This window comes from Macrobrachium nipponense, chromosome 41 (genome assembly GCF_015104395.2).
Source record: "Macrobrachium nipponense isolate FS-2020 chromosome 41, ASM1510439v2, whole genome shotgun sequence".
Lineage (NCBI taxonomy): Eukaryota > Metazoa > Arthropoda > Malacostraca > Decapoda > Palaemonidae > Macrobrachium > Macrobrachium nipponense.
Window position 1 is genome coordinate 27,187,059 of NC_061102.1, and position 19,296 is coordinate 27,206,354.

At 38.1% G+C, this 19,296-nt stretch overlaps 1 protein-coding gene across 1 annotated transcript in view; it reads right to left on the bottom strand.

Annotated features, from left to right (window-relative positions):
- Window positions 1-16,332: 16,332 nt before the first annotated feature.
- Window positions 16,333-19,296, bottom strand: part of LOC135212890 (lachesin-like) — a 470,090-nt gene continuing 467,126 nt past the window's right edge. The window contains 3 exon segments of the mRNA XM_064246645.1: window positions 16,333-16,811; window positions 17,145-17,411; window positions 18,386-18,448. Coding sequence (XP_064102715.1) covers window positions 16,735-16,811; window positions 17,145-17,411; window positions 18,386-18,448 — 407 coding nt within the window. The 3' untranslated portion in view covers window positions 16,333-16,734.

Below are 19,296 nucleotides of genomic sequence, written 5' to 3' on the forward strand. Positions count from 1 at the left end.
AGTCAATTTGGGGTCAGGGTGGCCACGCCCCCCAGAATAGTGGAGTCTATATGGGGTCAGGGTGGCCACACCCCCCACAAGTGGAGTCTATATGGGGTCGGGGTGGCCACGCCCCTTTTGTTTTGGGGGTTTTGGGGGTTGCCCCGCCCCTTTTTAGGCCTCACGTACGTACATGAGCCAATCGGAGGTGGGGGAGGGGGTAGCCACGCCCCTTGGGGGGGTGGGGGGCGGGGGGCGGGGCTAGAAAAGTGGAGTCTATATGGGGTCTTTTCCTCTACTCTTACAGACCTTACATCTTGTTCGGGTTGCCCCAGGTCCCTCAGTGTGAGGCACCTCTACTGTCTACCAGAGAGTTGCTAGTACATCTTCCGGTATATTTTGCATCTTCCAATCTTGGATGGTCTGGGATGCAGCTTAGATATTTGTCGAGCTTATTCTTAAACACATCTACGCTCACTCCTGATGTATTCCTCAGATGAGCTGGCAACGCATTGAATAGACGCTGCATTATCGATGCTGGTGCGTAGTGGATTAATGTCCTGTGTGCTTTCCTTATTTTTCCTGGTATAGTTTTGGGCACTATTAATCTACTCTGCATTCTCTTCTGATATTTAGCTCCATGATGTTTTCGGCTATTCCTTCTATCTGTTTCCATGCCTGAATTATCATGTAGCGTTCTCTTCTCCTTTCTAGACTACATAATTTTAAGGAGAGAGAGATTAGACATTACTGAGGAATCAAAATGAAACTACTAGGGACAGAGAACATTCCACAACGTGTAATGGAAAGTGAAGAAGAACTTCCAAACTTGGTGCAAACTTTTAACCATTCCCATATGGTAAACTTAATTCGTTTGCCAATGATAAACAATTGTTGATATTCAGAGGTTTCATGTATTCATGGTTAGGTTTGTATTCCCTCTTGAATATACTGTAGAGGTTATTCCCTACATGCCGTTCATTACAATAAGTATTACATGATATGGATAAACATATCTACTTGGCTTATATTTTCTAATATATTAATTGTGATACATGATTTAATGTCATACGGACAGAAATTCCTTTCGCTCTTATCATCATTCGTGTGAGGATAAGAGACAGACGTCTCTATTGTTAAACAGCCCCTTCATTGATTTACCTGTCCATTGTGGAAAGAGCTATTTGGAGAAATGTAGTTTGATGATATTGTCCTAGGGTTCTCTTTTTAGATAATTTTTAAAGAAAATATCAGGATAGCGAAATTCCCTGTAGATTCTGAACTCCTTTAAGATATCAAATTCACCTTTCTAATAAATGAATTATAATAATCATGATCTGGAGCTAAACCGATATGCATAGGTCTGTTTACGATTTTTTTTTACATCATACGACATGGAAGTTCAGTGGAAGCCATGGAGTAATCCAAATATACACACTCAATTTTTACATTGATTTTTAATATTAGTGAGAAGTCCAGCCACCTTCCTTCTAGATCACCTCTTGCAATCTGTTAGGCATAGAAGATTCATGGTTTCTGATGATCTGTGGTCGGTTGTGGAAGAGCTTCCATTGTGTTCCCAGTGGTCCATAAGTTGATCTGGTCTCCTCTCCCTCTCAGGCCCCCAACATTTTAAACCACCAAATATACTAAATATCTCTCTCTCTCTCTCTCTTCTCTCTCTCTCTCTCCCTCTCTCTCTCTCTCTCTCTCTCTCTCTCTCCTCTCTCTCATCTATCAGTCTTATTAGTCGGAGTTACAAAAAATATAATATTTATTCAAAGTAAAGTACTAGTTGAATAACTCAAATTCTTACAGGATCAAACAACTGGAAAGATAATAATTCATTCTCACAGACACTAACTCATACAAATTTAAATGTCTCAATCATAATTAGTCACACCAATTATCTCTTCTCCAAAATACAGTCCCCTCACTTGGACACTCGGCCCCCTCACTAGGACACTCGGTCCCCTCACTAGAACCACCTGTTTAAAAGACAGGAGAACACACTAGTGAGCACACACACATTGTAAAGACAAAGTCAATAAAATGGAACATCTTTACAAATGTCAAACAAGCCATCCCTTTGGCTCAAAGTATGATAACACTTACCCATTACAGCCTGGAAAATCACACACTCTGTTCAAGGAAACTCTTTGGCACACGCCATCGTGGCTCTGCCTTTCTCGCACAGACCTCTCCATAAGTCTCCCATAGATTTGGCTAAAGATGCCATTATGAACGGAAGAGGCGCACACGTATACACGAACTCACACTCTTCGCCAACACCCCAACCCCCAATTCTGGTCATAGCCCAGTTTTCAAAGGCACCTTGAACAAGCCCTTGTGAACTCACATAACTACAGAACGAACGTTGACCCGGTCAAATATGCATCTTCGTATCACACCATCCCAGAAATGATTTATCAGCTTTCTCAGTCATCGCTTCGGACTCTGTCTCTCTCTGGGAAGTTAAAAGCAATGAATCTGGACATTCTAAAAAAGTCACAGCACATCACAATGGCGTATTACATATATTGTTAATTATAGCCCTCTTTCATCTAACATATATATATATATATATTAATATATATCTATATATATATATATATATATATATATATATATATATATATATATATATATATATATATATATATATATATATATATATATATATAGTATATATATATATTATATATATATATATATATATATATCAGTGGTATAATATTGCTTGGAAAAATAGTGGGTTCGCTGATCTTGACATGATCTGAAATTATAGTTTGTTTCAAGTGAATGCTTATAATTAATTTTTGTCCAGATATCAAAGCGAAACTAGCAAATTGTTAATGGGCGAGGAACGAATACTTATATGCTTATTATTATTATTATTATTATTATTATTATTATTATTATTATTATTATTATTATTATTATTATTATTATTATTATTATTATTATTATTATTCGAAAGATGAATCCTATTCATATGGAACAGACCACATGGATAATAGACTTTGAATTCAGGCTTCCAAAGAATATGGTGTTTATTAGGAAGTAAGAGAAGGTAAAAGTAAACATAGAAAGAAGAGGTCTCGCGTGTCAAAAAGAAACGATAAATTAATTAACAGATAAAATAACATTAGGGTATTAATGCATCGCATTTTTGCTTGAACTTTTGCAGTTCCCGTTGCACGACATCCTCAGGGAGACTGAAAGTTCCACTGTCTAATGGTGAGACTAATTAAAAAAAACCTCTGGAACTGATAATTTCGACAGTGTTGCACATTTACTGCATACTGGTGCTGCTGTCCCACAAATTTGGTTGCTATCGTCAGCAAAAGTGTATATAGATAAGACTTTCCAGGTTGGGAAGGTGTATATATATATATATATATATATATATATATATATATATATAGATATATATATATATATATATATATGTGTGTGTGTGTGTGTGTGTGCGTGTTTGTGCGTGTGCGTCTTTGTACATGAAAAATATATCTATAAAAGCTTAAACTAATAATTTTTTTCTATTTTCAGGTATTGCAGCATTAAAGGTAAGTTTATCTAACTTTTATCAATTGCCGCGATGGAGCAGTGCCATATTGCTGACGAAATGAAACCGAAAATGATCGCACTCCCCACGTTTGGAAACCGCTAATGTTCCGAGATCGGGGATTTTAATATTTAGCTTAGGATTATCTCGTCGTTATCATTCGAACCTTGAAATCATTCACAAGCGGTCTGAATGAATTTGAGGATCAAATGATTTAGAAAATCGTTAGTTGTATGTAGGTTAAATTTTCGTTCTTTATCGTCGTCGGATTCTCATCCACAATGGAGTGCTACCTCAAGTGGACTAGCCTATCGTCGTCCTTGGACTGTGGCAGTGGAACAACTTTGTAGGTAGCCTAACTGGAGTAAGTATAGAGGTGCCGTATCGCTTTCAGTGTGTTCATAAATGTAATTGGACAAGTTTTTGATTTTCTGTTGCTTTTAAATGTCTTTGAATATGCTCAAGATTTCAAGTAGTTTTTTTTTTTTTTTACATTTATGCTAGCTCGTAAAAAAGTGTTTTAATTCATAGTAACGCTTTTAGATAATTGTTTTCCATTATGCTAGTATCAAACAAGGAAGATCAATCTTATTTTGTGTTGATGTATAGTAATAATTTCATTCGGCTATACTTAGGCATGGTGAACTGAAGTTGAAGTAATGTGCAGCATCCACAATTCGGTCACACCAAGATTTTATTGTTACCAAGGTATTTAGTTTATGGCCATTAATTTCTTTAAATTTAAGAGTGCAATTAGAATATTTTATAATATAATATATATATTCGAAATTTGCAAGTCTTAGTGTGAAATGTTTGTATAAAGAGTGATGTCATTGGCAGAATGGAATGTGGAGTGTAGAGGTTACAGAGAATGTTAGTGTTTACCCTTCGAAGTGTAGGCGTTTTCTTTTTGGTAATCATATAAGAGAGAACGATGGAATGTTTTATAGGAGTAACTAATTTGATTATTCACCATAAACTATGATATTCATGGTTTTAATTGAAGTAGAAGCTAATTTTACTTATACATACGAGACTGGCTGACGTATTGCTTATTTCCGCTTGTATTGCGCTTCCAAATGTCATAAATAAGAGGAAATAACATAATAACTGCAAAACCTTCTCCAAAGTGTTTTTACCCCACCCTTACCGTAGGATAGAGTTGTATGGCATAATTCTCCCAGTGGTTTACCCCACCCAAAACCCGCATTCCCAACAGGTCCCCCATTACCGTAGGATAGAGTTCAAAGGTAAATTATAGGTTAATTACATCCGGCCGACAAAAACTAACGTTGAATTGTTAATAAGCAACCAAAATACTATATGAAACTGCAATTTACAAAGAAATACCCGCCGTATCTCGATCACGTAGATTAACCAGGTTAAGTCGTAGTATTTACTTTCTAGTGATTTGGCCTCGTAATTTTAAGCGAACGAAGTTTATCTCATACTCATAAAGATCTTTATCCACTTTGCCCGGTAAATTGCGGCCACCATAGCCGAATATTTTTCATTGGTCTCCTCCGCCCTGTACGTTAATATACATTCGTATGAACTTGATCGCAGTTAAAAAAACGTATATGGCTTGCATGAAGAGAGAATGTGTAGTACTCTGTATATATAAAATATGTATGATATTGACAAATGTTAGCAACTGCTGATTGGATTAGTGGTCCCTGAAACAGTTAAATACAACACACACACACATTATAATTATTGATTTATATTATAAATTATATATTAATATATATATAATTATTAGATCTATATATATTATATATATATATATATATAATGCAATTAATTATCACATCACCGTGATTCATAATAAAAAATTATTTTGAGCTACAAATGTCCTTCAATATCTAATTCGCGCAACCCTCGGAATTAATTAAATATTTTCATATATGTAAACCGAAGGGGAATTTTTTTAGTTGATTTCTTCTGTGTCCACTGGACGCTGGTTCCAACCCACGAGGGGACGAAATTATTATCAACTTAAAAATTCCCCTTCGTTTACATATATGAAAATATATTAATTCCGAGGTAGAGCGAATTAGATATTGAAGGACATTTGAGCTCGAATAATTTATATGAATCACGGTGATGTGATAATTATTCATATATATATATATATATAATAATATATATAATATATATTATATATATATATATATATATATATAAAATGAAAATATATTAATTCCGAGGTAGAGCGAATTAGATATTGAAGGGCATTTGTAGCTCGAAATAAATTATATATATATATATATATATATATATATATATATATATATATATATATATATATATTAGGCTTATATATACATACATATATATATATATGCAGAAGCCAAGTACTATGTCGTACCTCTAAGTAAATGGGGATACAATCCACATGAAGTAAATTCCTCTTGTAGTTTAAATATATATTTCTTGTATAGGATTAAAGCTTTCGACCATCAACTGTGGTCTTGTTCACTAAAGTGTGATATGGTCACCTCAAGGAACTAACAAGTAAGAGCACAAACATTTGAAAAAACAATGGTTAGGTAACAAGCTAGTTCATATTATGAATGATCAGGCGGTTGAGCCCTCGTTCTTTCCAGAATTCGTCTTGATCTTCGTGGGGGAATGTTTCTATTGACAACTGCTTGTTCTATGGTGGTTGGGTGGTTTGTTGAGAAATGACCTGAGTGGAGGTAAACAGGAGAGGAAGCAGCATCGTTATTGGCACATATATTTCTAAAGTTTGAAATTTTCCCTTTCCTACATATCTCTTCACAAATAGCTGTATTTTCTGTAATGCCAGTATTTCCTGCAAAGGTCTCGTTTAATGAAATTAACGCCCCTTCTAAGGGGGGGGGGCGTTAATTTCATTAAACGACCCCCAGACCTTTGCAGGAAATTACTGGCATTACAGAAAATACAGCTATTTGTGAAGAGATATGTAGGAAAGGGAAAATTTCAAACTTTAGAAAATTATGTGCCAATAAAACGCTGCTGCTTCCTCTCCTGTTTACTCCACTCAGGTCATTTCTCCAACAAACCCCCACCACCCCATAGAACAAGCAGTTGACAATAGAAACATTCCCCCACGAAGATCATGACGAATTCTGGAAAGAACGAGGGCTCACCCCTGATCATTCATAATATGAACTAGCTTGTTACCTAACCATTGTTTTTTCAAATGTTTGTGCTCTTACTTGTTAGTTCCTTGAGGTGACATATCACACTTTAGTGAACAAGACCACAGTTGATGGTCGAAAGCTTAATCCTATACAAGAAATATATATTTTAAACTACAAGAGGAATTTACTTCATTGTGGATTGTATCCCCATTTACTTAGAGGTACGACATAGTACTTGGCTTCTGCATATATATATATATGTATGTATATATAGCCTAATATATATATATATCTATATATATATATATATATATAGTATAATTTATTCGAGCTACAAATGCCCCTTCAATATCTAATTCGCTCTACCTCGGAATAATATATTTTCATTTATATAATATATATATATATATATATATATATATATATAATATATATATATATATATATATATATATATATATATATATATATATATATATATATATATATATATATATATGATAATTATCCTGTTTACTCCACTCAGGTCATTTCTCCAACAAACCACCCAACCACCATAGAACAAGCAGTTGACAATAGAAACATTCCCCCACGAAGATCATGACGAATTCTGGAAAGAACGAGGGCTCAACCGCCTGATCATTCATAATATGAACTAGCTTGTTACCTAACCGTTATTTTTTCAAATGTTTGTGCTCTTACTTGTTAGTTCCTTGAGGTGACATATCATACTTTAGTGATCAAGACCACAGTTGATGGTCGAAAGCTTTAATCCTATACAAGAAAATATATATTTTAAACTACAAGAGGAATTTACTTCATTGTGGATTGTATCCCCATATATAGATATGTATATATATATATATATATATATATATATATATATAATATATATATATATATATATATATATCTGACGTAATATTGTTGGACAGTCATGTGATTAGCGTCACTGTAGCTACTATGTAAATCATACTTGATATATAACGCAGCCATCAAGCTGAGAAATCTTGATTTTGACGGAACACGGAATCATTCATTTGCTCTTTAAAAATCTGACACGAATGAGGAGCTTTATTTCGTTTAAGATAATTTTCCCCTTAAAGATTTTTCAGCCCCTGCCAGCATACATTTCCGTAAAAGTTATGTTATTGGAGCGTAGATGTTTTTTTTGTTTTTTTTCACGAAGAATTAAAGTGTAAGAAAGTTAGCTGACTATGTTCATGATCAATTTAATCTAAAAATAGTAGTGATGTTGATCTGAGGTATCTGCTGAAATTCTTCTTGGGAATTGATCTCATAATTTATTCATGATTTAAAAAAGAAACTTTTTCAGGAAGCCTCCTTTCAAATGTGGCCATGACGACTTCCCCAGAAGTGTATTACAGGATATGTACTCTTGGATCGACCATTTTAAGGTGAGTTACGTTCTTAGTTTCTTATTTTTATTTTTATTTTTTTAATTACGTTTATATACGGTGGATGATTTCTTTGTAATTTATGGCCATTCAGGCTTGTTCCTTTGAATGTTTGCAGATAACTACTTTGATTTTACTTTCGATAGATTAATGTTGTTGCTAAGGATTAATCTGTTGTTCATTTTAATGCCTGGGAGACATCTTGCAGATTTTCCCCAGATCTTGCTTCCTTTTGGGAATGTGGAGGCAATTTGAAATTTACCAGTGTTAAATCTTATTATTTTTTAACATGTACTTTAAACTATAACTGATAGATGTGATTCTAACCTTCTTTACCGACCTTAGAGAACTAATGAATAGTTACTTTGCTAAAAGTGATTGGTATCAGTATGGCTATGGTAGATTCACATCAACTGTGCATCTGATGTCTAGGCCAGTCCCTTACGACGCTCCTGATTGGCTGTTGATAAGCCAATCACAGGGCTGGAAACTCTCAGTCTCTCTCGAGAGTTCTCATAGGCAGGATGTATGTTCCACCCCCCCTTAAGGATACTTTTGAAAGACGTATCCCTCAGGAGAGGTGGAACATACATCCTGCCTATGTGAACTCTCGAGAGAAATTGAGAATTCCCAGCCCTGTGATTGGCTCATCAACAGCCAATCAGGGGAGTCGTAAGGGATATCAGATGCACGTTTGATGTGAATCTAGTATAGCATCTCGTCCGTCACACGAGTGTTGTAGAGGTGCAGTTCTTATTCGTTTTCTCTTTGATGGCCTATACTCGGTTTTTTTCCATCTGTCCACCCGCCTGCGGTGTTTGCGTATGGTAACATTGCGTCCCGGGCTTTAGATAGTTACATTCAGCTTACATTCAACAATTATAATAATATCCTATTTCGAATATTAGCGATGTAATTTGCATGCAGTAAATGATTAAAACACTTTCCAGTTGCAAATGTACACCCAGATATCCTTTTATTTACCTGAAACTAACACATAGCGTAACTATCGAAAGCCCGGGACGCAGTGTTACCATACGCAAACACTACAGGCGGGTGGACAGATGGAAAAAAACAGAGTATAGTTAGGATGAAATGCGAACCTTTGGTAGTTCTTTGGCAAGTCCCATTCCAAACATCCCGGGGGCGGGCCTAGTGGGGTCACTGCACTTCACGTGGTGCACTGTAGGCATTACTTAAGGTCTTTACAGCATCCCTTCTGCAACCCTTTTTGTTCCTTTTATCGTACCTCCGTTCATGATCACTTTCTTCAATCTGACTTTCCACCTCCTCCTGACAATTGTTTCATAGTGCAACTGCGAGGTTTACCTCCTGTTACACCTTTCAAACATTTTTACAGTCCATTTCAGTTTCAGCGCTGAATGACCTCATAGTTCCCAGCGCTTGCCCTGTGGCCTAAATTTTATGTTCCTGTTCCACTAGCTGTGTTTCATTTGGTTTTTATCATGTGTAATTTTGAGCTTTACCAGGTTTAAATACTTAATCTCATTTTTGCTCTGTTTATTGACGGACGAGCTGCTTAAGAAATCTTTGGGACTGATTTTACTGTTCACTTTGGAACTGAAGGGGATGTTCCTGGTGATGATTTCATGGCGTTTTTCTTTGTGAAAATATAGTTTTCAATATTATTATTATTATTATTATTATTATTATTATTATTATTATTATTATTATTATTATTATTATTATTTGTGTATGCTGGAAACAGACCTTCTTTCAAACATGCTTTATTAAAAATTGTGCCATTATTTTTAATAAAACATATTATTATTATTATTATTATTATTATTATTATTATTATTATTATTATTATTATCATCATTATTATTATTATTATTTTATTAAAAATAATGGCTACTTCAGCAGCGTTACACTTATAGAGATTCTTCACTATTTTCTGAATAGCGGCTTTTTCCGTGCTACTTAGAAAGGCTAGTAGAACGCCTATGGAGGTCATGATCAAATACAGAGTCAAAATTGGTGTATATATTTGAATTTTACAGATAAGCTATGATAACATAGTTATCAAAGTCATTAACGATCTCTCTCTCTCTCTCTCTCTCTCTCTCTCTCTCTCTCTCTCTCTCTCTCTCTTGAAGCAAGCGAGCTTTCGTCTGGAGCTGCCAGACATCCTCGGGCTGGGAAGCTGAGGGTGGACTGATCTTGGAGCGGTTGTTGTTGTTGTTGGAGATTAAGCCAGCCTTGTGCTGGCACGGGCTCTTGCTCCTAGAGCAGCCCGTAACTTGTATATCTGTAAAGATACAAAAACAGTGCTTTGGCGGTTAGTTGTAGAAAGAAGATAGGGTGACAGGCAGGACTGCAACCCCTTTGAACCTTACGGTACCCATCAGTAGGAGAGAAAGTTTTTATAGCAGTGAGACTCAGCCTAGCTGGAGAGTCTGAGTAGGAAGAAGGAAGCGATTTTTTTAGTTTGAGGGAAAAAAAGAGGGGGGGGGGGCGGGGCGGGAGTTACCTATAAACATTTTAGGCACCATATATATACATGTGTGTAGCATCTGAAAATATTGCAATATATATCAAACCAACATTAATTAAGCAAGTATTATAGTATATATACATGTTCATGCATACTCACACTTAAAAATATGCTCCCAAAGATGTTTATGAGTCCCATTGCAAACAGTGAAGTAGAGGGTTTGTGCATTGTGTAGCTTTCGTTGGTTTTATGTTTGCAAGACAATAGGAGATTCCCATGTGTCTATGGAGAAATGCCGTGTGATTCGTCTTTTTACCTGGGAGGTGGGTGAGACATTAGGAGATTCCCATGTGTCCTTATGTTATTTAGGATGTGTCTGGTGATCTGTGCCGGTGTCAGCTCAATTTCAGTTAGGTTCGACCTGAGAGACTGTGTCTCTGGGCAGTCTAGTTGGTAATGTTCAAGGGGCTGGATTGCCTCTCGGTCACAGTACTGACATAACCTGCCCTCATTACCTATCATTTGCCAGGTGCATAGGTATCCTAGCCTTAATCTGTGTGTGATGACTGAGAGTTTTCTAGTGGTTTGTTTTGTGATGTCATGCGGCGTTAGATTTGTGACATCCACATACCACTTGGACGTTCGTGAATCTTGTAGATAGTGACGTCGCACTTCACTCTCTTCTTGGAGTTTGGCATAGCTTTTAGCCATTTCCTTTAGGTGTGTTATGGATGGTTGCACTTTTATGCTTACTGTACTGCAGCTGAGGGCACTTTTGGCAAGGATGTCAGCTTCTTCATTTCCCTGGATTCCTACATGGCTGGGTATCCAGTTTAGTGTGACTCTCCTGCCAGCAGCTTGATGTGACTTGGCCACTGATTTTATGGCTGTTATCAGTGTCACATTTTCTTTGGGATTTGTTGCTTTGATTGCGAGTATTGCTCCTTTGGAGTCAATATGTACTGTTGTGTGTCCCTCTTTTAAATTGGAGTTTTCTAAGGCTTTTAAGATTGCCATTAGTTCCGCTTGTAGTATGGAGGCATTGTTGGATAGCCTCCAGCTTCCTTTGAAGTCTTGGGCAGCCACTGCAGCTGCAGTAGCTGGAGCTTCTGGATCAACTGAGCCATCTGTGTAATATATGTTTTCAGCTGCTGTATTCCTGATTGCTTCTTCTGCTGCAGTTTTCATCTGTGCTGCTGTGCACAGTGCTTTGTTTGCCGGTAGTATTGTGAAGTTATACCGGATTGGGTCTTCGGCCCAGGGAGGTGGTTTTTGGTATCCCTCGGGTGGGACATCCTTTGTTATGTGTTTCACTGTGTCCTGCATACCCAGTTCTCTCAGTGTCTGGAGTATACTGCCCACATAGGTTTTGGGCGGGTCTAGCTCTTCATGCAGATTTATACATGCTTGCATTTTGTTTTTGTGTGGTCCATTTCTGTCGTTTCTGATGGTTTTGCACAGAATGGCAATATTTCTTTGGCCTATCCTGTGCTTGAGAGACTGTAGTTGTGTCTCTGCCCTCAAGAGACAAATTCTTGTCTACATTGGGGCTCCAAGAATAAGTCTCGTTGCATTATTTTGGATGACTTCCAGCCTCTGCTGTTGATCCTTTCTGAGACTTGTCAGGACTGGTGCTGCATATTCTACTTGTGCTCTGATGGTTTGTATGTAGAACCTCCTGAGCAGATGGTATGTTGCACCATCTTGTAGTGATGTAATTCTCTTTAGGGCATTAAGCCCTATTTTTGTTTTGGCTTGGAGGAGCTGTATTTCCTTCTCAGGAGATAGTGAATCTGCAATGCAGACTCCCAGATATGTGTAGCTATCCACCCAGTCTATGACGTCTCCTTTCAGTAGAAGGTTGGGTGGATTTCGATCAGGTTTTATTCTCATGGCTTTTGTCTTATTTCTGTTGATTTTGAGTCCCAGTTGTGTGCACTTGTCCTCAAGATTTTGCAAGGCTTCTTGCATCTTTTGGAGTTGTCCTTGAGGGCCGGAGCTGACGATACAAACATCGTCAGCATATATGAAGACCTCTACTCCTTGTGGTAGCTCGAGACAGGCTACATTTTCCATAAGGGCATTGAATAAGAAGGGGCTTAGAATGCCCCCCCCTGTGGAGTGCCGTTTTCAAGAGAGTAGTATTCTGACATTCTGCCTTGGAACACTACTCTTGCTTCTCTGTCTCGCATGTATCCTTTTGTCCATGTAAGCAGGTTGCCTTTGATCCTCTTTCGGACTAGGGAGGAGAGGATGGTTGTTGCATTGGCCAATTCATATGCTTTTTCTAGATCTAAGAAGACCATATAAAGAAAACTAATATGGTAAGCATTTAACGGCAACCATTTCATTCTTATTCCTTTTTCTTCTACTTTTGTCGGTTAATTATCGTCCTACGTCATGAAATGAGATAAATTTGTAGAAGACCCAAGTCTTTTTTCTTTATGGATTTTCTGCCATTTATGGCACTTAGCACATCTGTGAGGCACTCATGGGTGCCTAATCCTTCCCTATAGGCATAGAGCCTATGGTGTAGGGGCCCTGCTTTCCATAGTAGTCTGTTTAGAACCATTCTTTCTGCAACCTTTTCAGTGCAGCTAATGAGGGATATCGGCCTATATGTGCCTTCCTCTTTTGGCTTTGGTATTGGTTGCGTGTCTTGCTGTTGCCATTTCCTTGGCCTGATGTGCTCTGCATATGTCCTGTTTACCAGGAGTAGATATACCTGTTTGGTAGGGTCTCCCATGTGTCTCAGCATGCTGTAAGTGATTGCATCTGCTCAAGGGGCTGTGTCTCTCTTCCCCTTGCTGAGTGCACTGTTTAGTTCTTCCATAGTGAAGGGTGTGTCTGTGTCATCAGGTGTGTTGCAGGCAGTATTGATTTCTCTCCACCTTGCTGGGGGAAATTTCATTTATTTTTCCTGTGTTGTTTGGGGAAGGTTGTGGGATTTTGTCCTTTCTGCGAAGTTTCTGGCTATATTGTCCGCTTCTTCTTGTGGGTTGGGATGGATGCTTTGCCCTGTTCTTCCTTTCACTGCAATTTTTGCAAGGAATCTCCAGATCTGGGTTACTGGAGTTTGTCTGCTGATGTTTGTTTGCACACCAATCATACCATGCCTGTTGTTTGATTTCTTTTGTCTCTTCAGTTGCGTGGGCTATTACCTCTCTGAGAAGTCTGTGCATCTCGCCAGATGGTTCCCGTCTGAAGAGTTTCCGGACTCTGTTGACTCTGGCATTGAGTTCTTTGACTCTTTCACAGTAGTACCATGCATCTTTGTGATTGATCTTGGATTGTTTGATCTTTGGCATGGACCTGTTTGCTGCCTCTCTGAGTTTATTGATGAACTCTTCATAGAAGAGTTCTATGTCGTTTGCTGGGCTTTCAAGGTAGTCCCTCGCCCATCTCGTCATTGTGGCTTCGAATGTAGCCCAGTTTGCAAACTTGGGGTTCCATCTCTCTGGTGGCGGTGGTATGGGGGGCAGCTTTTTGAGCTGTAGGCCAATGTCAATGGCTTTGTGGTCGCTTGTGAGGGTCTCGTGCAGCTTCCATGTTGCTTGCTCCTTTAGGGCTGAGCTTGTGAAGGTAAGATCTAGTCTTCCTCCTTTTAGGTGAGTTGGCTCTCCACTGTTTAGTAGGCACACCTCTGGGAATTCACATGATAACTGGTGTAGATGTCTCCCAGTTGTGTTTGTTTGTTGTGTAGAGTTCAGGCTTGGGTGATGTGCATTGAAGTCTCCCCCAATTAGTGTGTTTTTTTGTGTCGCTGCACTGAAGAATGCTTCCCCTTCAAATGTGTTGTCCCGAGCCCTGTATATGTTGTGTCCCGTCAGTGTTGTGTTTGCAAGTGTGAGTTTTACACTGAGTGATTCTACATCATCTCCGCAAGGGATGTTGTCTACCTTCTTTGACGGGATTATGTTTTTAACCAGGGTGATTATCCCTCTTTTAGTGTCTGTGTATGGTGTTTTGTATACTTTGTACCCTTTAAATGAGAATTTGGCGTTTTCCCTTACTAGTGTTTCTTGTAACATTATGATGTCATAGTTATTTGTTTGTGTGTGTGCTTGCAGGAATGCGTATTTATTGTTTGCACTTAGTATGTTCCACTGGAGGATTTTTATAGTGTCTGTGTCTCTGCAATCATTTGTTCTGATTGTGTTGTTGTTGTTACCTAACTCGTCATTTGCACTTGATGTGCCTTGACTACCAACACTGTGGTTGGCCCTGGCACTGGAGATGTACCTGATACTGTTACTTGGGATGAAACTGACACCGAGTGTATTTGTAGTGCTATTTGCACTGTTGTTATTTAGTTGTGTGGGCATGTTGATGCAAAAAGTCCTCTGGACGTTCTTATGCACTTATCAACCACTTCTTTAGCCTTGGAGCAGTGTCCGTCCTCGTTTATATTTGGGGTTGACAGTAGGGGGTCTGCCCCATGCTGATCTACTATTGGCTGGTGGCAGTAGGTCTTCGTTTTCATTGGTGGCTTGAACCAGGTCTCAAGCCACTTCCCCCGCGTTGATGGTTGCGATGCTGGTTCAAGCCACCAATGAAAACGGAGACCTACCGCCACCAGCCAATAGTAGATCAGCATGGGGCACACCCCCTGCTGTCAACCCCAAATATAAATGAGGACGGACACCGCTCCAAGATCAGTCCACCATCAGCTTTCCAGCCCGAGGATGTCTGGCAGCTCCAGACGAAAGTTCGCTTGCTTCAAGAAAGAGAGAGAGGAGGAGAGAGCGAGAGAGAGAGAGAGGAGAGAGAGCGAGATATATATATATATATATATAATATATATATATATATATATTGTATGATATCTATATATATAATATATATATATATATATATATATATATATATGTATATATATATATACATATATATATATATATATATATATATATATATATATATATATATATATATGTATATATATATATTATATACTATATATATATATATCTATATATATATATATATATATATATATATATATATCGTTAATGACTTTGATAACTATGGTATAGTTTATCTGTAAAATTCTAATATATACCAATTTTGACTGTATTTGATCAATCATGACCTCCATAGGCGCTCTACTAGCCTGTCTAAGTAGCAAGGAAAAAGCCGGAAAATAGAGAAGAACCTCTACAAGTGTAACGCTGCTGAAGTAGCCATTACTTTTAATAAAGTATGCTTGAGAGAGGGTCTGCTTCCTATTATTATTATTAATATCTTTTCGTACTTCACGATAGTGACCACTGTGCAGATGGTGCACTGTACTTCAGGCCAGATGGAAATGCTACAAAAATGAAGCTTAATGTACTTTTAAAACATTTTTCCCCTTGTTCCTCACTTGTAAGAGTTTTAAGGTAAAGGCAAGCAGTCCTGCATAACGGGCGTACTGTATCGAGTTCTGAAAATGATGAAATTATATTGCCGTCACAGGGAAATCTTTTCAACGCAGTCGTTGTGGTAAGCTGACCTCAGGGAAGCGCCTCAGTGGCGTGGTTGGTATAGTGTTTGTGTCCCACCTCGGTGGTCGCGAGTTCGATTCTCGGCCATTCCATTGAGGAGTGAGAGATGTGCATTTCTGGTGATAGAAGTTCACTCTCGACGTGGTTCGGAAGTCACGTAAAGCCGTTGGTCCCGTTGCTGAATAACCACTGGTTCCATGCAACGTAAAAACACCATACAAACAAATGACCTAAGGGATCACGAAAACTTTCGAGATTTCAGAGAAAAACTGCGATGAGAGAATATCTAAATGCACTCCTTTATTGTGTACAGAAATTGACAAATATCTAATTTAGCGAAGCTTAGCTTTATACAATACTTATAGATGTTTTCCATAAAAATATAAATGTTATTACACATATCCACAACAGTTATCATCATCACAGATATGATATCATCTTATAATATCGAATGACAGAAGACAAGTGAAGACAGTTGTATCTACAGCATCTCTAGAAACATCTTTTTGTCACGTTGCTAAGAAAGTGTGCACTAGAGACGGTCCACACCTACATGTGTTCACACCAAAGTACAGATTGACATATTTTGTTACACATAGTTTTAAAAAGGGTACGATGAACTGGAAAAGATTCACTTATAACTACTATTCACAAGATGGTTACTGAAGAGGGAGGAATTTTCACTTCCTAGACATCACAAGGGGTACTGGAAGTAAACCACTGCTGCAATACTCAGGCATCGCAGGATTGGGACCGAATTTGTCTGGTGAACTGCAAGAAAATAGAAAGAAAATGACGTTCATTGATCTGATTTTAAGGTCATTCTGGAGTCTGAGCACAGAATCACTGTCTAGCTATTATTGTTGACAGGTTATAGGCTATATAACGTGATCATAGAAGTCTACCTTAGAGTTTTTCATTTACCTGATATCCTGTCACTATAAGTTCCAGAATCTCTTTGACCAATAGTTATACAAGTTTTTCTTTTACTTTTACTTGAATAAGTTGCCGAGATTCAAACTTCTCATTCAATTTTCATAGCGATACTATATGTGATTCGCCAGTATTCTAACAACAAAACATGACAGTCCTGGAAATCCTTACCGGTCAATCCATGGCTCAAAAAGCGAATGAATCTGTGTTCTTGCTCTTCGTTGGCTTCGGCTTCGGCGTCGTAACCGTTGTCTCCATTCTGAGAGCGGCTGTCTTGTATGTGTTTCTCTTCTCTGCTTCCCTTTTCAATTCTCAGTACGTTTTGGTTTTCCTCTTCCTCTTTGCGCTGTCTGTCCATCGCTTCTTCGGAATGACCATCAGGCAGTGTGTCCTCGTCGCTGTTTGTGGCCGCCATGTTGGTCGTCTTGAAATTGAAATCTGCGGTTGAAGTCATTGCATTAATACCGGGGAAAAAAGGTTGTTGGAAGTGAAATATTTATTGTTGGATAAAATCTGCTTAACACCGATAGTGGACAGCCAATGGTCAGTTGTTCTTTGGTTATGTAAATTCTGATAATGCTCGTCACATCATTATCCTAAGTGACTTATGGAGTATTTTGTTTGTTTGTTCACATATCAGTTCTTCAGGGGCTCAAAATCCCCCCTTTTTTTCACCTTTAAATCTGCAGATGCTTTGATACCATTTTTATTTACATTTTAAATTTGTAGGAGTTCAAATACCAATTTTAGTCCCCCCTAAGATCCCAGGTCCTCATGCAGTTTTTATTCTCCTGTTAGATCTTAAGATTGTCAAAGACCATTTTCATGGTTTTTAAGAGCTTTGTCTCTACGGTAAAGTAATTTTGTAAGCGAGTTAGAGCTCAGAAAGCGATGGTGTGGAGAAACGAATGCCATCGGATTGTGGACTATAGGGTTATGGTATAAAACCATCAACACGAGAACCAAAGCTGCTTCTAGGATGAGAGAGAGAGAGAGAGAGAGAGAGGAGCAGCTTGCTAAATCAAAAAGGAAATGTTATCTGCGCCCTGTATATTCATAAAATAGAGCTAGATGAGAGAGAGAGGTGATGAAGAAGGAATTACCCACGCTGAGTGTGTTTGTGTGCTGAGTGTGTGTGTGGGGGGGGGGGGGGTGGAGTTGGGTTGGGGTCGGGGGTGGGGGAGTTTTGTTCTTTTTTTTAATAATTGTTCATGCTAATTAAATGGTTACAAAATCTTACAAAAAAACGAAAAGAATATATAGATCACACTAAAACCCGAGAGAGAGAGAGAGAGAGAGAGAGAGAGAGAGAGAGAGAGAGAGATTTTTCATTACCCCTGGGATAATATCGGCGCACCAGTGTAAACAAGTAATACAGCAACACTCACTCAGACTGGGAGTCTGGCTCTTACCTTGAAATAATTTATCAAGATATGACGGCGGACTTGTCGGTGGCGTCGTTGGTGGATGGGTCTCTGTAGAGAGAAAGTCAGTTATTGTATTTGCCCTTTTATTCTCGGGCACAATTGATATTTTTAATTCACTGCGATGTCGGGCAGCAGCCCTGGAAACATGACACACCTTTGCCTCAGCCTCACTTTCACTTTGGACAGCACCACCTTCCGTTTATATTAGTTAAGAGATTTTTAATTACGATTTTAATATGATGACATAGAAATTGACGTCTATTCCAGTAGTGTGTTATACGATATGTTCATCTTGGAGCAGTGATTGTTGAATTCTGCTAGGGAACTGTATTGTCGGAGAGGTCATGATATTAAACTTTGATGTGGATGGAAATCAGAATATCTTTTCGTAGTTAATTTTACATATTACACAATCACCTTAGACTGTTTAGATGGTGCAGTGCTATAACATAAACTTTTCTTTATAATTGATAACATATTTACAATGCGTATGGTGTTGAAATACGTTTTATTCGCTCTTAAAATTACTCGAAGTGAGATATTTTTGGATCGCTCTCCATATGAAAACGAAAAGAATTTGCCCTCCATGTATGAGTGTGTTATGGAATCTGCCTATCGTTAGTTTTTCATTGAAACTGCTGGCTGCCTGAGCGTTCATTTTTGTATGAAGCTGGACTTGTGTCAGCATTTGATCTCGTTCATAGGGCAGCCTGTAACGTTTTGAAGAATCAGAGCAATTCATATTGAAGTTTCATAAGGGAGGAAAAACTAAAGCGACCCAGTAGAAAGGTGCATAAAAGAGCAGGAAATAGCTGCCCAAAGTCTGTTTGGGGGGAAAAGAAATGAGAGCATTTCCGATAGGCTTCCCTTGCGATAGTTTGAATCTTCATTTCGTA